This window comes from Psammomys obesus, unplaced genomic scaffold (assembly GCF_907164565.1).
Source record: "Psammomys obesus unplaced genomic scaffold, mPsaObe1.curated_primary_1811, whole genome shotgun sequence".
Lineage (NCBI taxonomy): Eukaryota > Metazoa > Chordata > Mammalia > Rodentia > Muridae > Psammomys > Psammomys obesus.
This window is the reverse complement of record NW_026585587.1, coordinates 801-21,585: the sequence shown is the minus strand read 5'-3', so window position 1 is coordinate 21,585 and position 20,785 is coordinate 801. Positions and strand designations below refer to the sequence as shown.

At 37.3% G+C, this 20,785-nt stretch overlaps 1 protein-coding gene and 1 non-coding gene across 2 annotated transcripts; one reads left to right on the top strand and one right to left on the bottom strand.

The window, feature by feature from the left end:
• Positions 1-5,778: 5,778 nt before the first annotated feature.
• On the top strand, positions 5,779-20,054 carry LOC129678695 (interferon-activable protein 205-B-like). The gene is given in 7 exon segments (XM_055609588.1): positions 5,779-6,043; positions 6,926-6,948; positions 6,951-7,131; positions 8,079-8,247; positions 14,398-14,830; positions 16,229-16,423; positions 19,935-20,054. Coding segments are annotated over 7 exon segments (1,386 nt in total).
• LOC129679046 (U6 spliceosomal RNA) lies at positions 16,648-16,751 on the bottom strand. The gene has a single exon (XR_008720482.1). It is a non-coding gene; the product is annotated as a U6 spliceosomal RNA (small nuclear RNA).
• Positions 20,055-20,785: the final 731 nt, after the last annotated feature.

Here is a 20,785-nt window from a genome sequence, read left to right as displayed (position 1 = left end):
TTTCACTGAAAAGATAACTGATGAAAAAGATGACACTTTTATTCCTCCACTACAGAGGACTGAGACAAAACGAACATTTTCTGGCTATTGAAAGTGAGATACATTTTCTAAATATGACTTTTTATGAGTTAATATTTAAATCTGGTCCTCAGTGGTCCTCAGGGTGCAGGCGAAGCAAGGTAATTGTGGCAAATGACTGGCTAAAGACAAGACAGAGACATGAAAAGAGATTAAGTAGAATAATGTCAAATGAAAACCACCATTCAATGGGAATATACTATCAAATTTTGTGAATACACAAAACTGAGACTTATACAAAACATGAGCATTCTCACTAGTGTATAAGAGAAAATGTCCCAGTTTTGTGAATATTGTTATGTAAATACAAACTGTCTTAGCATTTTTATATGTTTAGGTCTCTTTTTAGCTCCCTTTGGTACCAGATTACTTAGAGACCATATTTACCATAGTCTCTATTCCATATTGAAGGTGAACTCTAATGGGGCAAATTCATAGGAAGGAGATGAGTCACACCTGTTTTTATCCTTTGGAATGTTTTATCTCAATATAGAATCTGTACAGAAATATTTCTTCTCTTGAGGAAAATGTAGAGACTTTAATGTTGGCTTCAGAATTTTCTAAATATTACATGAAACTGATTACTCAATTTTTCTTATGTTTTTTTATGATGTTTTGCCTAACTTTTCACTAATTGAGATATGCATAAGTCTCAAACTGTAGTAATGATCAGTTAATTTCATACTTGTTTAAATTTATATTATTGGTGTTATTATTGTTGTTGCTTGAAAAATAATTTCACTACTCAAGTATCCAGGTCTGCCTGGAACTTGGCTTAGAGCTGAGGCCAGCCTCAAATTTATAGCCTTCTGCCTCTGCCTCTGGAGGCCTTGCATCACAGACATTAGCCACCATGGCACTCTTCAATGTATGATTAACTTTGTATTTTACTACATACAACGATTTAATGTCATGGGATGAATGTAGTTATAAAACTAAATTCTGTTATAATTTGATAATTATATAATGAAAATATTTCACTTTTCTTTTTTAATTTTATTTTTATATTTATTTATTACAATTTATTCACTTTGTATCCCCACCGCAGCCCCCTCCATTGTCTCCTCCCAGTCCCACCCATCCTCCCTCTTCTCCTCCAATGCCCATTCCCTAGTTCCCTGGTAGAGGAGGTCCCCCTCCCCTAGTATCTGACCCTAGCCTATCAGGTCTCATCAAGGCTGGCTGGAATCTTGATGTTAGGTAGTGAGATTCAAGTTCTTATGATAATCTTTTGGAAAGTCTGTAACTACATTAATAGATAATTTTCATTTCTTTGAATTACCCTTTTAGCATCAAATTTTTCAACGTTTTTAAACCATCAAATGGTATTTTTGTCAGCAATAAAAAGGTATTTTTTTTCTAAAGCACTTTAAAAAAGTCTCATTTTATGTTCCTGTTTTGCTTTGTTCTGCTTTTAGTTTTGTCTTTTTTTTTTTTTTTTTTTTTTTTTTTTTTTTTTTTTTTTTTTTTTTTAACAAGCTCTCACTTCGTGTCATTAGCTTAAAACTGTCTGTGTAGACCAGGATGGCCTCAAACTCTAAGATTTATACCAATCCCTGCTTTCTAAGTGGTGGATATTTTACATTTTTATTCTTCAAAATAGTTACTAATTTTTCTATCTTTTACACTTTTATACGGATTGAATTTACATACTTAATGTGTAGTAGTCTAGCCCAGGAAACAAACATCTCCATGCTTTTAGCAATCAATAATTGTATGTGTTGGTTATTTCATATTTTATTTTATAATTATTTTGAAAAACATCATACACTGTTCCGTTCAATAATTGACCTATTGTGCTAAACAAGACCCAGGGTAAGACTTGCCCTCTGTGTTTTGATGGTCCTTATTGGACTTCTTTACCTGCCTCTTGCCCCGGCTCATTCCCACACCTAATGACCACTATTGCATTTTATTTTACTACAAAGTTTATTTCTGTACATAACGGAAACATATGGTGTTTGTCTTCCTGTATCTGCCGTGTTTCACTGAACATATTTGTCTCTAGTTCCTGCTTTCTCTAGTGAGAAAAGTTCACTGCTTTTAACGACTAGTGAGGATTTGGTGTGTTTTTTGGGGAGTGTTTGAGTGCACACATACCACAGTGTACAGATACCACAGCACACGTGTGGCAATCACAGGCAATGTTTGGGGAGTTGTTTCTTGCTTTTTGCTTTGGGGCAGCAAACAGTAAGAGATCTCTTACTGTTTCTGCTTCTGTGCTTCGTATTCCAGGACTGCTGGCCCACAATTTTCCAGGAAATTCTTTTATGTCTACCTTCTTTCTCACTCTAGGGGAGCTGGGGTTACAGATGTACACCTCTGCACCTGGCATTCTGAAAGTTCTTGGGATCTAAATGTAGGTCATAAGGCTTGCACAGCAGGTGCTTCTACCAACTAAGCTATCTTCCTGACTTTTCATGTATAATTACCACATTTTTTTTGTTTTTGCTTACACTTTGGAGACAAAGTCTCGTAATTGAGGATAGCCTTGCACTTCTGATCACCCTGTCTCGCCTTCTCCAGTACTGGGGTTATAGGTATATTCCATGGAACCTGGCTACTCATTTTCTTTATTCACTTATCCATCGAAAGACATTTACCTTTATTCTGTATTTCACCTGTTTAAAAAAAAATAGTGCAATAACATAAAAGCACAATTGACTTTTGTATAGAGCGGTTTAATTTCCTTTGGTTACATATCAGTTAATGGAAGAAATGGAATACACTGGTTGTGCTTTTTGTATGTAAGGTATTTCAATACTATTTTCTGTAATGCTTATACAAAAATATGTTTCTTCAAACAATGTGTTACAGTTTCTGTTTCTCTGAATCCTTGTCAGAACTTATTTCTTGTACATGTAATGATAAGCTTTATACTTGGATGGAATTATGCATCACTGTGGCTTTTATTTAACTTTCTCTGATGATTAGAAAAACTAAGCCTATTTTTAAAGCATGTATATATATAGTTGTTTTTTTTTTCTTCTTTATATTGTGTGTGTCTTTCTCACTCAGAAAGGCAAATAGGACAGACATTGGACGAGGGAGAAAACAGGAAGCAGGACAGGAGTCTACCACAGAGGGCCTCTGAAAGATTCTACCAGCAGTTTATCAAAGCAGATGTTGACACTCATAACCAAACTTTGGGCAGAGTGCAGGAAATCTTAAAAAGAAGGGGAAGATAGAAAGACCTGAAAGGGACAGGAGCTCTACAAGGAGAGCAACAGAACCAAAAGATCTGGGACCAGGGGTCTTTTCTGAGATTGATACTCTAACCAAGGACCATGCATGGAGATTAACTAGACCATAACTGCAAATACAAGGCCCTATTGCTGATGACTCCTCAAATTGTATTATTTAGTTCTTTAGCCCATTTTTATTTTGCATTACTTGTGGGGTTTTGAGTAGTTATCGTTTGGGTTTTTTTTCTTTTCTCTTTTTTTTCTCTTTTTTTTTTTTGAGTTTCATGTATTTACGTTATCAGTTCATTGTCAAATGTACTTTTACAAATATTCTACTCCATTCTGTAGATATTTTTTTGCTTCTGGGCATTATTATGTAGCCCAGATTGGCCACAAATCTATGCCTCTATAAATGTATAAGTGTGAAGGTACTGAGCACTGAATGAAGAAGAGACAACAATTGAAAAGCTCCCAGTCAAAAAACGTTTTGATTATATATGAGAGTTAGAAAAAGTTCTGTAAAAGGACAGTGACACAGAGCAGTGAGAACTGAAAACATAGTGACTTACTCCAGAGGAAAAGATAATATTACTTATAGATGTTATGGAAGAGCTAAAGGGAAAAAGGTATCCAACACAGAGCTGTAGTGCTGTGGCCAAAGTTACTCATACATCGTGTGAGAGACTGCAGCCCATTTCACCCATTTGTCACATTAATCGTTGTTACGGTTTGGATGTGAAATGTTCTGGTGTGAAATCTGTGTCTCATGTCACTTGGGAACCAGTTGTCAGTGGAGGGCTGAGGATCCTTTAGTGGATAGAGTCTACCAGGCAAATGTAAGCACAGGGCTAGAGGATTATAGCCACCAGGGTACTAACTTAAAGACTCTACCTCAAGATCCAGCTATACCACTCCTAGGCATATACTCAAAAGATGTACCACCAATCAATAAGGACAATTGCTCAACCATGGTGTTAGCAGCTCTATTCACAATAGCCAGAAGCTGGAAACAACCTAGATGTCCCTCAACAGAGAAATGGATACAGAGAGTGGTACATTTGCACCATGGAAACTACTCAGCAATTAAAAACAAGGAAATCATGAATTTTTACAGGCAAATGGTGGAATCTAGAAAAGATCATCCTGAGTGAAGTAACCCAGAAGCAGAAAGATACAAATGATATATACTCACTTATAAGTGGATATTAGCCATATATGATATGATAAACATACTAACTAACATCTATAGCCCTAAAGAAGCTAAACAACAAGGAGGACCCTACGGAAGATGCATAATCCTTGTTCAGAAGGACAAACAGGATGGACACTGGAAGTAGGAAAAGACAAGAAACAGGACAGGAGCCTTCCACAGGGGATCTCTGAAAGACTCTACCCACCAGGGTATCAAAAGAGCTACTGAGACTCATAGTCAAACTTTGGGCAGAGTGCCAGAATCCTTATGGAAGAAGAAGGAGACAGAAAGACCTGAAACAGACAGGAACTCCACCAGAACAATAGAGCCAAAATACCTGGCCCAGGGAGCCTGCAGAAAATGATACTCCAACTAAAGACCATGCATTGAGAGGACCTAGACCTCCTGCTCAGAGAAAGTCCACAGACTGCTCAGTTTCCAAGTGGGTTCCCTAGCAAGGGGACCTAGTAAGGGACTGTCTCTGACATGAACTCAGTGGCCGGCTTTTTGTTCACCTCCCCCTGGGGGAGTGCGGCCATGCCAGGCCACAGAGGAAGATGATGCAGCCAGTCTTGATAAGCTAGAGTCAGATAGAAGAGGAGGAGGAGTCCTTCCTTATCAGGGGACTAGGGAAAGGGCATAGGGGTAGAAGAGGGAGGGTGAGTGGGACTAGGAGGAGATAAGAGAGGGGGCTGCAGTGGGGATACAAAGTGAATAAATTGTAACAAATAAATATATAAATAAAATTAAATATTTTAAAAGACTTATTTTACCTTATCTATAGAAATTTAACAGGCTATGTGGTCATGGACTGGGTCCCAAGCACCAAGATTTTCTTACTGTGAGACTATAAGACAAAATAAATAATCTACCCATATGTTGCTTCTGTTGGGTATTCTTGTAATGACAAGAAAAATAATCAATATAGACATAGTAGGTGTAAAGAGTCAGGATCTGACAGGCAGACAACAATGCGAAGGCTTATAAAGAGAAAAGAGAAGCCACAAGCCAATTCTCCTAAGCTTTGCCACAGTGGCTCATCTACAGACATTTTTTCTTCACAACTACCATTGTCCCAACTCAATTATCATCTTTAATAGGGAAGATTGTTTTTGAAGCTTTTCTTCAATACAGCAACTCTTAAGTGATATTCCATGAGACATAAATGGCTATTGTGTTGCTCTCTTTTCACAAACACACCTGTATGCAATGTTTCCAAATAGCTCGTCCATCCACATACGCATGCCTTTCTTTGGTAATTTCTGAATATATGAACACAGTGTATGTCAATTTTCTCTTACAGGCTCACCAACAACTTGAAAGATGGTAAATGAATACAAGAGAATTGTTCTACTGCAAGGACTAGAGTTCATTAATGATCATTATTTTAGCTTATTTAAGTCATTAATGTCTAGTGATTTAAAACTGAAGAGAGACATTCAAGAGAATTATACCAAGGTTCAGATTGCTGACATTATGGAAGATGAATTCCCTGCTGATGCTGGATTGGGCACACTGATAGTGTTCTGTGAATATATACCAGCTCTTAAAAAACTTGCTGAAACTCTTCAAAAAGAGAGATCAAAAGGTAATATGAAACAAAGAATTTCACTGCCCCTGCTACTGTCTTATTATTTCTGCTCCCTTCATAAACATAGCTGTCCTATTCCAATTCACACTTCAGTGGACATATTTGTGCTTGGATTGACTACTGAGGATGTTCCCTTCCCCAGTGCATGCTTGTCATTTAAGAAGCATATTTGGTGTGGATATTAAAGAGAAAATAGAAGTTGATTGAAGATTGCGGTTTCAGGTGTAGCATAGACGTTATAAAATAACAAATCTGAATTATAGAAATTATGATTTATATTTAAGTATATTCACTAACAGATTGCCTTACCTATTCTATTAAGATAACTAATTATCCTTTCTACTGACAAAACTAAAGCAATATTTTAATTAAATAGTACCTTAAGAAGGCACGCAGCTCCACTGCCTTTCATAAAATTACTGAGTTGGCTGAAAAGATTTTAGAGAGTTAAAATCCACAACTGTTGTATGTCACTTCGCAGCTTTATGTCAGATATCCTGTCGTTGGTGTCTATGATTTGAGTGTATTATACACAAAACATGAACAACCAGTCAGTGTGATAAAAACTTGGATTTTTAAGAGACTGGTAGAAGAGTAGTAATGAGAAAAGCTTGGCAGAGGTTCATGGGGTTCAAGAACAGGAAGGATTTTCTCATTTCATGAAGAACAAGTAAGGAAAACATTGGCCAGCGCGAGACGGCATCAAAGGCTGTGCCTTTATTGTTTTGTTCCTACAGCAGGCTAATGGAGTAAGCATTGATATGAATGCAGCACAGAGGAAATGGTAGGAAAAGCAAATGGTTCCTACACCATTTGTTTTGGGTTATATGGGCTTTTTTGTTCATGAACTTGTTTTAATGAAAATTATACCCATCCTAGTAAAAGGAAAAACCCCACTGGAAAAAAAAAGAAGCAAAAAGCAGGCTCTGCTATACCTACATCGACTACAAGCCACAGTTTAGCATCTGAAGGAGGGAAGACATCCACAGGTCAGGTGAGATTAACTGAGGAATGGCAGAGCACTGGTAGTCCACAGAGGCAGAGGCGGTCCCTCTTCCCCCGAGTCTGTCCATCAAGTACTCACTGTTTTATCAGTTTATCTTCAAGTTTTATTGAAACGCATAACAATTGATCTTGTGAGGTTAATTTGTGTTCACTCCTACTAGAGAGGCCATGGACTTGAAAATCTGATAGAGGAATGGTTGTTCCATTGTTGTAGTAAATTAAATAAATGGTCGTTGGGCTATATAATGTTTACTAGCCCTAAGATTATCTCTGTAGTATTACTTAACCTGCTACCACAAATAGTAAGACACAGGCACTTATTAGATCTATAATTGCCTTATTAAACCTTGGTCTGAACAGATATTTTACGTACAGTGGCTCATTTACCTCACTATCCATCTCCCAGCCCCCATCCAATGCCATCCACCTTAATCCCCCTCATCTGGTCGTTCTTTTATACCTAATCCCATGGTACTTGCTTATATCCTTCATCTGGCCTTTTCACTCCATTATTGGAGTCTTTCCTCCTCACCCACGAGGTTGCTTTTCCTAACCTACCCTGGCATCCTCCTTCCTCCTCTCCTCCTGTCCATCTCCTATGATTCTCTAGTCCTCAAAAGCCTGGGAACCTTAGCCACACCATTCTGCCCTGCCAGCAATAGGCTGTTTAATAAAGCAATCATATATAATGACTTAGGCAGGTTTGCAAAATGAGAATAGGTGTAACCAAATCTTGAGGGTCAGCATTAGAAAAAACCCCAACATCCCATATTTACACAAACCTAGTTTACTAATTCATATTCAGTTATGTCTTCTCATTGTGGAAACAGTGCAAATAAGTTTTCTTTTCCCTTTATGTGATGAAACCATTTGTGCACATATTTTGTAACTATTTATGACTTTATTTTAGGCATGGCCAGAGGGTGGGTGTTACTCCTTCAAGTTTCCAACATATTCAGATACAATAAAACTATTACCTAATAATGAAGACATGCTCTGCTCGATTGGTACTGAAACTCATTAACAGGGCCATGAATATACTTTCAGAAAAGAAAAAGTATGAGTAAAGAAAAGACTGGAGTGAAAAAGACGAAAGGTTTGGAGGGCCCAGATCTCCCTCTCTGTCCTGAAGAAACCACAGCGAGGTTCCAGTCACCAATATCCCAGGTCTTACCTTCGACTTCATCCAACATTTCTTTGGCACAGGTAGAAGTTTTCTGTTGTCCTTTCATTTCTTCAATCGAAATACCAAAATCAGATCTTGAAGTTCTGACCATGCCCCCCACTTATCATTGAGATTGAATTAAGCAGACAGAGATTTAATTAATCACACAGAGGTTGTATATGATACATAAAGATTATCATACAAAAACAAGACCAGATACAGAAGTGTAAGTGATACAAATACAGAATTTGCGGCATCATAACCTTTTGTTTCATGAGGACATTTAATGAAACTTGGTAATTCTGACAATGAGGAGTTTTCTGGCTTGTGTCAATCCCAGGCAGGAAGAGGGAGTGAAGGGCCTAGCACATACAATTGTCAATGACAATGGACCCTGTTTCTTCTCTCTTGCACCCTCACATGGTTCTTCCTTTTATATGACTAAGGGATTACATTTTCTTTGTTTTTTTTTATTTTAACTTTTATTAATTATACTTTATTCACTTTGTATCCCCCATAAACTCCCCCCCTCCTAATCTCACCTTCCCTCCCTCTCCTCCACGAATGCCCCCAAGTCCACTGATAAGGGAGGCCTTCCTCTCCTTCCTTCTGATCTTAGTCTATCAGATCTCATCAGAAGTGGCTGCATTGCCATCTTCTGTGGCCTGGTAAGACTGCACTGCTCCCCGCTCAGGGAGATGTGATCAAAGAGTAGGCCAATCAGTTCCTGTCAGAGACAGTCCCTGTTCCCATTACTATGGAACCCACTTAGACACTGAAATGCCATGGGCTACATCTATGCAGGGGTTCTAGGTTATCTCCATGAATGGTACTTGGTTGGGGTATGAGTCTCTGGAAAGACCCCTGTGTTCAAATTTTTTGGTTCTGTTGCTCTCCTTGTGGAGCTCCTGTCCTCTCCAGATCTTACTATTTCCCACTTTTTTTTTTAATTTTATTTTCCTTGGTAGTTACATTTTGTTAACTCTGTGTCCCAGCTGTATCCCGCTCCCTCATTCCCTCCCCAGCCCCACACTCCCACTTCTTACATAAGATTCCATGCACTGTGCCCAACAGTTGGCCATAAGTCTCAGCATCTGCTTTGATAGTCAGCAGGGCAGAGCCTTTCAGAGGCTCTCGCTGGCAGGTTCCTAACTTGTTTCCTATTTTTTTCTTCTTCTGATGTCTATCCTCTTTGCCTTTTGAGGTGGGGATTGGGCATTTTAGCAAGAGTTCTCCCTCTTGATTAGTTTCTTTAGGTGTACAGATTTTACTAGGTTTATCCTATATTATATGTCTATATGAGTGAGTATATACCGTGTATGTCTTTCTGCTTCTGGGATAGCTCATTCAGGATGATCCTTCCCAGTTCCCACCATTTACCTGCAAATTTCATGATTTCCTTGTTTTTCATTGCTGAGTAATATTCCATTGTATAGATGTTCCACAGTTTCTGCATCCATTCTTCAGTTGAGGGGCATCTGGGTTGTTTCCAGCTTCTGGCTATTAAAAATAAAGCTGCTACAAACATGGTTGAGCAATTGTCCTTATTGTGTACTTGAGGCACTTTGGATATATGCCTAGGAGTGGTATGGCTGGATCTTGAGGAAGCACTATTCCTCATTGTCTGAGAAAGTGCCAGATTGATTTCCAGAGTCGTTGTACAATTTACATTCCCACCAGCAATGGAGAAGGGTTCCCCTTTCTCCACAACCTCTCCAGCATGTGTTGTCACTTGAGTTTTTGATCTTGGCCATTCTTATGGGTGTAAGGTGAAATCTCAGGGTAGTTTTTATTTGCATTTCCCTGATGGCTAATGATGCTGAGCATTTCTTTAAGTGTTTCTCTGCCATTCAATATTCCTCTATCGAGAATTCTCTGTTTAGTTCTTTTTCCCATTTTTAATTGGATTACTTAATTTGTTGCTTTTTAACTTCTTGAGTTCTTTATATATTCTGGATATCAGCCCTCTGTCAGATATAGGGTTGGTGAAGATCCTTTCCCAGTCCATAGGCTGTCGTTTTATTCTGAGGACAATGTCCTTTGCTTTACAGAAGCTTTTCAATTTCATGAGGTCTCATGTATTGATTGTTGCTCTTAGAGCCTGTGCTGTTAGTGTTCTGTTCAGGAAGTTCTCTCCTGTGCCAATGAGTTCCAGGGTCTTCCCCACTTTTTCTTCTAACCGGTTTACTGTGTCTGGTTTTATATTGAGGTCTTTGATCCACTTGGACTTTAGTTTTGTGCAGGGTGGTAAGTATGGATCTATTTGTATTTTCCCTTCCTTTTTCCCCTCTCTCTTTCCCCCAGAAAAGGAGAGTCCCTCCCTCAGTATCAACCTGCCCCAGAGCATCCAGTCACCTCTGGACTGAGAATATCTTCATCCCCTCAGGCCAGGCTAGGCATCGCTGCCAGGGGGAGTCCATGTTCGATTAGAGTCCATATTAGAAACAACCCTTCTCTCCATTTGCCAGGCAACACATATGAAGACCAAGTCACCCATCAGCCACATATGTGCAGGGGGCCTAGATCCAGATCATGCATTCTCCTTAGTTAATGTCTAAGTCTCTGAAAGCCCCCCTGGGACTGAGTGAATTGTCTCTGCTGGTCTTCTTTTGAGGTTCCTTTAGTCTTTCCCCCAACACTTTCACAGCACTCCGGAGCTCTGCCCCATGCTTAGCTATGAGTCCCAGCATCTGTCCTGATCCACTGCTGGCTGGAGCCTCCCTGACTACAGTCAAGTTAGGCTCCTGACTGTAAGCATAGTAGAGCATCATTATTAGTCTCAGGGACTGGCTCTGTACTGTGGGGTTGGTCTCAGGTTGGACCAATTATTGGTTAAATTTTCCCTCAATCTTTGTACCCTGCACTTCTTGTAGACAGGGTAATTTTTGGATCACAGGTTTTGCGGGTGGGTTGTTGTTCCCCTTCTTCCACTAGTCCTACCTGGCTAAGAGATGGTCACTTCAGGCTTCATGTCTAACCCCCTGCTCTGTTAGGAGTCTCAGCTAGAGTCACACCCAGGAGCTTACCCTGTAGCAGGACTCCAGATTGACAAAGAGATGGCCCCCTCAATTTCCCTTCTTGTTCCTAGCCCTCCCCCCCCAATTCTGTTCTCCTTACATCTGATCCTCACCCTAGTTTCCCTCCCCATTATCTGTCCAGTTCCCTGTCTTTATCCACTTCTGCTGTCTATTATATATTATAATACACATAAAAGACTTTGGGTTTTGAATTACTAGTGTGAAAACAAATAGTGTTCTGATGAAAATTTGAGTTTGATATGACAGTAGTTGGGATCTTTTGGGTTTTGTTCTGTATCAAAAGGCACTGATTCCATTAAGCAAATAAGAGCTTTCTGTAGTTGCTTCCTCTAACAATAGAATATTTAATACTATGTTGTATTTCCTCAGCTTTGGAGAATAGCTTTTCTTACATGCTGGGGGGATTTTACAGTTATTACTCTATCAGAACTTGTTTTTAACTGGGATACAGAAGGAACCATTGATGGCCTTTTTTTTTTTTTTGTATGTACAGGTATGCATGAAGCACTTATATAACTGTTTTTTGTTTTGTCTTGTTTTTATTACTCAAAAGAACTAAAGATGAAAACAAAAGTTGATCAGATTCCATCGTTGTGAACATTTTCCTGAAGCCATAACCTTTCAAATTAAGCATATTCTATAATTTATTGGACAGTTTTTATTGGATAGTTTAAAAGCAACCACAACAGAATTTGTGTATTACCATGCAAATACAGTAGCATATTTGCAAAATTTTGTCCATAACTACTCCTCCTTCAGAAAATGGAGTTAGGCAAAACAGTAGTTTGATTTAGTGACAGGACTTAAACCAAGTGAGGTGGTGCAGGCTGTTAATACCAGCACTCTGGGGCAGATGGATCTCTGACTTAGAGGCCAGGCCTACAGAGCAAGTTTTAGGTCAGCCAGGGCATGTAAAGGTGCCTCTGGTGAAACATTCCTTTGTAGAGAGTTGAAATCAGGACTAAAAGATTATGATTCATGGAATCTGTTTGCTGTGGAAATGGAATCACGGTTATAAATGTTGGCAGTTTAACACCTGTTGACCTAAGTGAGTGAACAAATTTTGCTAATATCAGTTAACGACTTGCATGCTTTTTTCTTTACTCTAACTTCATTCCTTTCAGGATTGGTTTGGTGTTATGAACCAGAAAAGTAACTTTGCAGTATTAGAATGTCATCCAGCTATGTATTTACTTTATAGTAAATAATGGTGACTAGTGGCCAATAAATAGCTTTATAAACTTTTAAAACTAATAGTAAAAATGCCATTTCTTAAAGAAAAACAAAACAAAACAAAAACAAAAACAAACAAACAAAAAAACAAAGTGAGGGAAGTTAAAGAATTTGTGGAAGTCCAGGATAAGAGACCATTTACCAGAAACTGGGAATGAAAGGAAGTGTTTACTCTTCCAAGGTCAAACTTCTTTCATTTTGGACTTGTCAATTTTTCTGTAGTTTCAAGTATCAGTATTAGCCTAATAACATATAAAAATATTAGCCTAGTAAGATACGGACTATAGGATGGTCGATGCCTCTTTTTTTCTGAGTGCACATTGAAGGAAACAAATGATTTGTCACAGAAGGCAAACGACAACATTATAAGCATTCATTCTCTGTATTCTCTCCTTCCTTCCTTCCTTGCCTCCCTCCTCTTCTCTTTTTCCTCTTGAGGAAATATAGCTGCCAGGTAAGCAAAACAGAGAAGTAATTTTTTCTCACCCTAAACCTTACCGTTCCGAAAATATAAAGGGTTTTCTCTGTATTCTTTCAAATATTTTTATAATTATGTAGAAAATTTTTCTAGTGTATCAATTTACAATAGTTATTAGTTTACTTGTTTTTTTTCCAGTTTAACATATCAAGATTATCTTTCCATGTCCCTAAGTTAAAATGATATCATATTCAATGAGTACATCAGTATTTGTGATTTTTAAAATAATTCATTAGAGATTGATTATCCACTAAAACAAACTCAGATCCCCTTTCAGTGAGTATCCTTGAAATGTGTGCATTAAGGCTCATTTTGAACACCACTAATTTATCTAATGCTCATCCTATAATTTTCTTGTTAATTTGAAACTAGTCATTGCTATTTGTTTACTTATATACTTATTTGTTTACTAATATATATTTATATTTGTTTAAGTACTTAATCATCATCATTAACTGTATTGCTTTTTGTTTTTTATGTTATAATTATTGGTTACACTGAAAAAAAAATTAGCTCCAAGTGAACTCTAATAACTCATAGGTGATGACTATGTATGACATGATAGATCAGACTATTTGTATCTTCTTGGTTTGGTGGACACAACAACACTATCTCCATATATTCAAAATCTATGAAGTTCATAGCTTTTCATTGCTTTGTATACTATCTTATAGTTAGGCAATTTTCTCTCCACTGAACTGCTGCGCTGAAACCCATTGAGCTCAGTCTACTGTGCAGAAAGGAGATCAGATGCCTATCAATATCTCTCTGGATTTACAAATCTATGCTTTTGAGGAAAATGTTCTATCCATGCTTAAGGACATGTCTCTAACCAAACTAACTCTCCTTGAGCCTATTTAAAAGAAGACTGGGAGATAGCTAGTTTTTTTTTCATCATTTAATTATAGCATATTGCTACCTTCTGAGGAGATACACTGTGATTTGTACCCTCAAAATAACCCTGCAAAAGTCCAGTGGTAACTAAGACCGTTGACATATTTATGGTATATGATCATTATTTTCTATTTTCAACCATATTTAATTTTTCATTTTTATATTCTTTGGCCATAAGAATTAAGGGTACATTTGAAGGAATTATTTTTTTTCATTTGAAGGAATTATAATTACACTTATATTTAATAGAATTGCTCTCAATAGTTTGTGCTGTGTTTATGTTAAATGTTTCCCTTTGTGTTAAAAAGAATACTCTGTTTTTTAGTGAGGGTATTTAAACATCACTGGGTCAACTCCAATGCTTAAATTCATTAGCTTTTTGGCCAAATAAAGAATTCCTCTTTAGCTTATCTTCAGCTCTAAAAATAAATAAAAAATTGTTAGAAACAATGTTGAGATTAAGATTTATATTATCTGAAGGTTATCTTATCTGATTTATATTTGCTGCTAAACTTTCATGTTTATATCCCTATATATTTTCAACCCATAACCAAAAATCACAGGGCACGTGTCAAAATATTACCAGAGGTGCTATTCTCCAAAAGGATGCCATGACAGTGATGGTGCTCAACTCAACAGATCCATTTGAATATGAGTCATCAAAACATGGAAGAAAGACCATGTTTCATGCTACAGTGGCTACTGTGAAGCATTATTTCCATGTGAAAGTTTTCAATGTCGACCTGAAAGACAAGTTCAAAAAAAATAATGTCATCGTCATTTCCAATTACTTCATGAGCAAAGGAATCCTAGAGATAAATGAAACTTCCTCTGTGGTTAAGGCTGGTTCTGGACAAAAAATTGAAGTCTCCAAAAGTCTTATCCAAAGAGCAAATAAAACTCCCAAGATCTCTGATATTAAGCTGGGTAAATCCGGACTACTGATTTATGGCTTGTTTACATTAATGAAGGTAATGCCTGAAAATCCCTTTTTAAATTTTTCTCCACCAACACCTGGAATTAAATATAATACTTTCTAGTTAATGTTTATGAAAATATTGTAACACAAGTACTCTACCTTGGTTGGGGAGAGAAGGTGAAATCAACCCACATATTAAGGAATAATAGTGGGTGACCAGGTAACAGTCTGCTTCCTAAGGTATCTTTGAGAGAGCTCCCTGAAAATGATTTTTCAAGAAGCTTTATTTTCCTCGTTACAAATACTTACCCTCAACTACAGGACGAGGGAATGGTGAAAGACACACGTTGGTACCATGCCAACAGTCTCAGTTTTTTTTAAGTTCTACTACAGCTATACAATACTCATTCTTTCTGTAGACTTTATTTCTAAAGGTTGCCTGAACAAGGGTGACTATTGATAGTAACATGTATTTGGAGTTATAAAGAAATTAGCTTGCATCCTCTTAAACTCAAAACCATTCAACTGAATGAATCTGTTCTCTCTGGAGATAGTAGGTTTAACCATTTGGTGTTGACTCTTGTATTTTATTCAATTAACTAATTATTTCTGATTAGCATAGCAACTGGGAACTATTGTATAAAATGACATTGGGAAGGCAAATGAATCTATTTTTCTAGATTTACTAGATTTTAGATTTATTAGATATATACTAATATCTCATTGATGCATCACGGGCCAAATTTAGGGTATTAGAATTCAGTTAAAAAACTGACAACCTTGGTGAACTCAACAAATGTTTTATAAACACGGCATCTTTATGGCTCGTTAGTCAGTCTCCTTTTAATATCTCCTTTATTTTAAACACATTATGTTTATAGCACACCATTTAGAGACTATGCTTATGAACACAATTGAAAAGTTGATGAGAAATATCTTGGATTCAATACAGTATAAATTGGGAAACATTGGCTTACTTGGACATGATACTTGGGAAAGGTATGAAGAAGGTCTAAATAAGTGAATCATTGGAAGCTTGTTCTGTAGATTCCGTGTAACCTACAGAATGAATGAACAGTAGGAGCAAATGTTAATTTTTCCCTTTACATGCGGAACATACAAAGATGGCTGAGAAAATTTCTGATCCCTGTGATCTCAGGTAATTTCCTGGGAATCCAGGCTGTTGAGGAATAGGAATAACTCAAAAATAAGAAGAACATTTATTGTCCTAGCATATTTAAGCAGAAATCTTCAAATCAAGAGAGTAAATTATTATAGTAATAAAAATTTGGGGGCGGAAGACTGTGCTGAAAATTCCTGCATGCCTGTGTCAAATAGGTTTCATATTGTCCTATGATTTTGTCCTGAAAAAAAAATCTGTTTTGAATGTATAACAATTACTGTGAATGAGACAACTTTCAGAAAATGAATTCTAATTTTACATTTTCAGAAAAGAGTGAACCCAAAGAACACAATCTACAAAATAAAAGACAATACAGGAAGTCATATGGAAGTGGTGGGGAATAGAAAATGGCACGACTTCCACTGTGAGGAAGAAGATAAACTCCAACTCTACTGCTTTCAGCTGAAAATAATTGACAAGAAACAAAAATTAGTGTGTGGAGATCACAGTTTCATTGAGTTAGTAAGTAGACCAGTAATAGATTTGCCAAAGAGAAAATCGACTTTTTCTTTAGCATTCTAAACACGAAGTTTTTGGTATGTTATACAACAATTCTGTATCTGGAAGAGAGAATTCAGATGATAGCCTTACACTCATCTCTAAGAAAAAGATTTTTCAAAATGGATATTGAGAAAAAATCCGAAAAAGTTTGTATATATGCTGAATAACATGATGCATGAAGACAGTAGAATGGCATGAAAGTACATTTGAGTGTCACTCTTTCACAGCAGCCATGCTAATCTTCTCTATATTATTCCAATTTTTGTATACATACTACACAAGTGAGCACAAGGAAGTACATTTGAATAGTGACCAAGAGAACAGGTTATGAATAAGTCAGATGTGATTGGAATGACAGCCTTGACAATTGGGAGCTGACTGATACTGGGGGAAGTTTAACTTGAATCTGTACTTTAAGGGGAGAAATGTCTATATATTTATGAGTTATTACAGTGTCTAGCACATCATGAGAAATGAGTAGGTAGTGGGTACTATTTTCTTTAATGGGTGAAAACACTAGAGAGAGAGAGAGAGAGAGAGATCTAAAAAAATAGAAATAGCATGAAAATATACCAAAGTGGGTGTCAACACCATTAATTCCAATACCTACCGGAGACAAAGATTGTTAGAACATGAGGCCAAAGAGCTGTTTTTAAAATGGTCAGATGAAAGGCTCTGCCCTGCAGACTATCAAAGGAGACGCTGAGACTCATGACCAACAATGTTGGGCAGAGTGCATAGAATCTTACGTAAGAAGTGGGAAATAGTAAGATCTGGAGAGGACAGGAACCCCACAAGGAGAGCAACAGAACCAGAAATATGAACACAGGGGTCTTCCCAGAGACTCGTACTCCAACCAAGTACCAGGCATGGAGATAACCTAGAACCCCTGCACAGATGTAGCCCATGGCAGTTTAGTGTCCAAGTGGGTTCCATAGTAATGGGAAGAGGGACAGACTCCGACACAATCTGATTGGCCTGCTCTTTGATCACCTCCCCCTGACGGGGGAGCAGCCTTACCAGGCCACAGAAGATGACAATGCAGCCACTCCTGATGTGATCTGATAGACTAAGATCAGAAGGAAAGAGAGGAGGACCTCCCCTATCAGTGGACTTGGAGAGGGGCATGCGTGAAGAAGGAGGAGGGAGAGTGGGATCGGGAGGGGAGGAGGAGGGGCTTATGGGGGATACAAAGTGAATAAAGTGGAATTAATAAAAAATAAAAATAAAAAAATGGTCAGATAAATGTAGTACTGTCACAAATAAAGATATAGTTCATTCATTGTAGAACAGTTAAATGTTGAAAGGTTTTATGAGAATGATTGCTTAGTTACTTTGATATTTTAGTTAAAAAAAAAAAAACCTGTCTTGAAAGTTTGTGCTGCAGAGAAAATTGACTTGGAGGCAGAAATATTGCTTAGATACGACTAGTTGCTATTATATGCTTATGTACTATGTCCTTGCATAAATATTGAGGAACTATGGAAGCTGCTTATGAGACTTTGGCAGTTTGAAAATCACCATAGATTTGCATCACCAAAACATCCAAAGTCTATGGAGCATGATTTTAAAATCAGGCAGCTACTATTTCAAGACATCACAGAAGCTATTTCATAATTGTATTTAGCAGAAGAAAGATAAGTGGGGCTTTGACTCAAGTTTAAGAAGAAAGACCCTTGTGGTTTTACAACCAGATTGGTAATGATGGTGAGAGAGGAAATAGGGTTCAAAGAACATCAAAAAGCAATTCAGAAATAACATTAAGAAACTGGCTAAATGGTGCTAATACTAACACTGAGAATAAAGAACATGACCTATGTGGGTGTGGAAATATACTCAAGTTGATGTTGATGTTCAACTGCCTATAGAAAATTTAGTAAATATACATCATCACTGAGATTTAGGTATTGGTGCTATGAATACAGATCTAAAATAGAAAATAATTTAGCGCATATTTTTAAATATAGGGATACTTGACAAACCTTGAATTAGGATCATATTTAAAAATTGTACAATGGATGCTACATATATACTAAATATCTACTAAATATTTACCATGAGCTGGAACTTTACAAAGCAAAAGAAAGATAGTAATCATTGAATTTCATAGATGTAGCTACAATGACAAAGATAATGAGTCATAGAACAGAGAGATCCACCCAGTCTACTTGTCACTGAGTGCAGACTCTTAGACAAGATGAGTACACAGACCACTGATGGCAGTTATGAATCACAACACACTGGAGCAATAGCTAGAAGTAAAGCATACTACAAATTAAGACTAAAAAATTGAGTGGTCAAGATAAAAGTGAAGCTACATGAAACACAGAAAAAGAACATTTTTAAGAAAAAGGAGACAACATCGTTCATGACAGACACAAAGGATCATGAGACTCTCATGAAATAACTGGAATAAAATATGAGATGACTTTAACAAAAGGTATAGAACAGTCTAACTGAAAATTCTGCTGCATTTTGGTGCAGGAACATACACATTAGTTGTTCCATTTTCAAGATTCCTTATTGCAATCATCCATGATTTCCAGCTCAACCTGATAACTCAGAGCATAAATTCTGAAGAAAACCAGAACCTCATGTTGTTTTTCTTTGTTTTTATTCTAAACCATGTTTAGACATGGTTTCAACCCTTTTCTTTTTTTATTGTTTGTTTAAATTATTTTTTAATTTTTAAATTTTTTTCATTAATTACAGTGTATTCACTTTGAATCCCAGCTGTAGCCTCCTCCTTCTTCCCCTCCAAATCTCACCCTCCCTCCCTCATCTCATCCCATGCCCCTCTCCAAGTCCACTGATAGGGGAGGTTCTCCTCCCCTACCGTCTCACCCTAGCCTATCAAGTCTCATCAGGACTAGTTGCATTGTCTTCCTCTTTGGAATGGTAAGGCTGCTTCCCCACTCAGGTGGAGGTGAACAAAGAACCAGCCACTGAGTTCATGTCAGACAGTCCCTGTTCCAATTACTAGGGAACCCACTTGGACATTGAGCTGCCATGGGCTACATCTGTGCAGGGTTTCTAGGTTATCTCCATGCATAGTCCTTGGTTGGAGTATCAGTCACAGAAAAGAACCATGTGCCCAGATATTTTGGTTATATTGCTCTCCTTATGGAGCTCCTGTCCCCTCTAGGTCTTTCTATCTCCTCCTTCTTTCATACTCATCCCCCCTTTTTCTTTTTGTTATAATTCCCCTCACCACGTTGTGGAAATATCCAACCCCACACAAATAAACTCATGTTGAGTGAGAAGATTCATCTTTTCAAGAACCACATATAAGGAAAGGGGTAGCTCAAAATAAGGCAATATAATGGAAGACATGAAGCAGTGTCTTTGAGACACAAATGGTCATATATAGCCTTTGAGGTGATTAAGCAAGAATGAGTGACTGATAAAAATATAAACAGTGCTTTATCTCAATCCTTAGAATCTTATACTGTTGTGTGCTGTCTCTTTCAAGGTCACAGAAATTGGGAAGAAAAAGGGAATACCCACTGCCCATTCAAGCACAAAAGATGGACAAGAAAATGTCTACTTGCAACACCGATTCTGTGGTTTTAAAGAAGAGACACCCAGTTAATTTCTTCCAAACAGCATTAGTATTACATCATTTAATAGTTTTCATAGCTCATTTTGATTATATGTTTTCATTAACAAAATTACTTATTGTTTTTCTATGAAATGACACTTCAATTTTCTATAGTGTAAAATTAAAAAAAATCTTTTTAAAAGTACATCATTACAGGGTGCTGTGTGTAAGTTTTTAATTCATGAGTGAACTGCTTGAAGGTGGTGATTTTGTGCTTGTGGAACAAATAGGGCAGAATACTGGATTTTATCATTGTTGAGTTCTATGTTCTAAGTAGCCTTCCTAAGTATTGGACTTGTTAAGATTCTCTCCCAATCTGTGGGCTGTTTTTTTTTTCTCTCTATTGATTGTTCTTTGTGATATACAAAATATAATTAATTATTAATAGTCAATTATTTTGGGGAAAACCAAATGCTACTCTTCTGCCAAAGGAATACAGCAGTAAAATAACACCCAATGATAATCTCTTACACTCATAAAACAATTCCTTTATCAGCCATCACCAGAGAAGTTTCCTCCTGAAGCAGATAGAAGCAAATGCAGATGCCCACAGCCTGACAATATGCATGAGTGAAGGGTCCTGGAACTCTCAGCCTTACCTAAATGGGATGTCTCCACCAAATCTTTCCCTTCAGGGTTTATGGAATCTACAAGAGGGTGCAGAAAGATAATGTAAGAGCCAGAAGGGATGGAGGAGACCAAGCAAAAGGGTCTCGTAGACA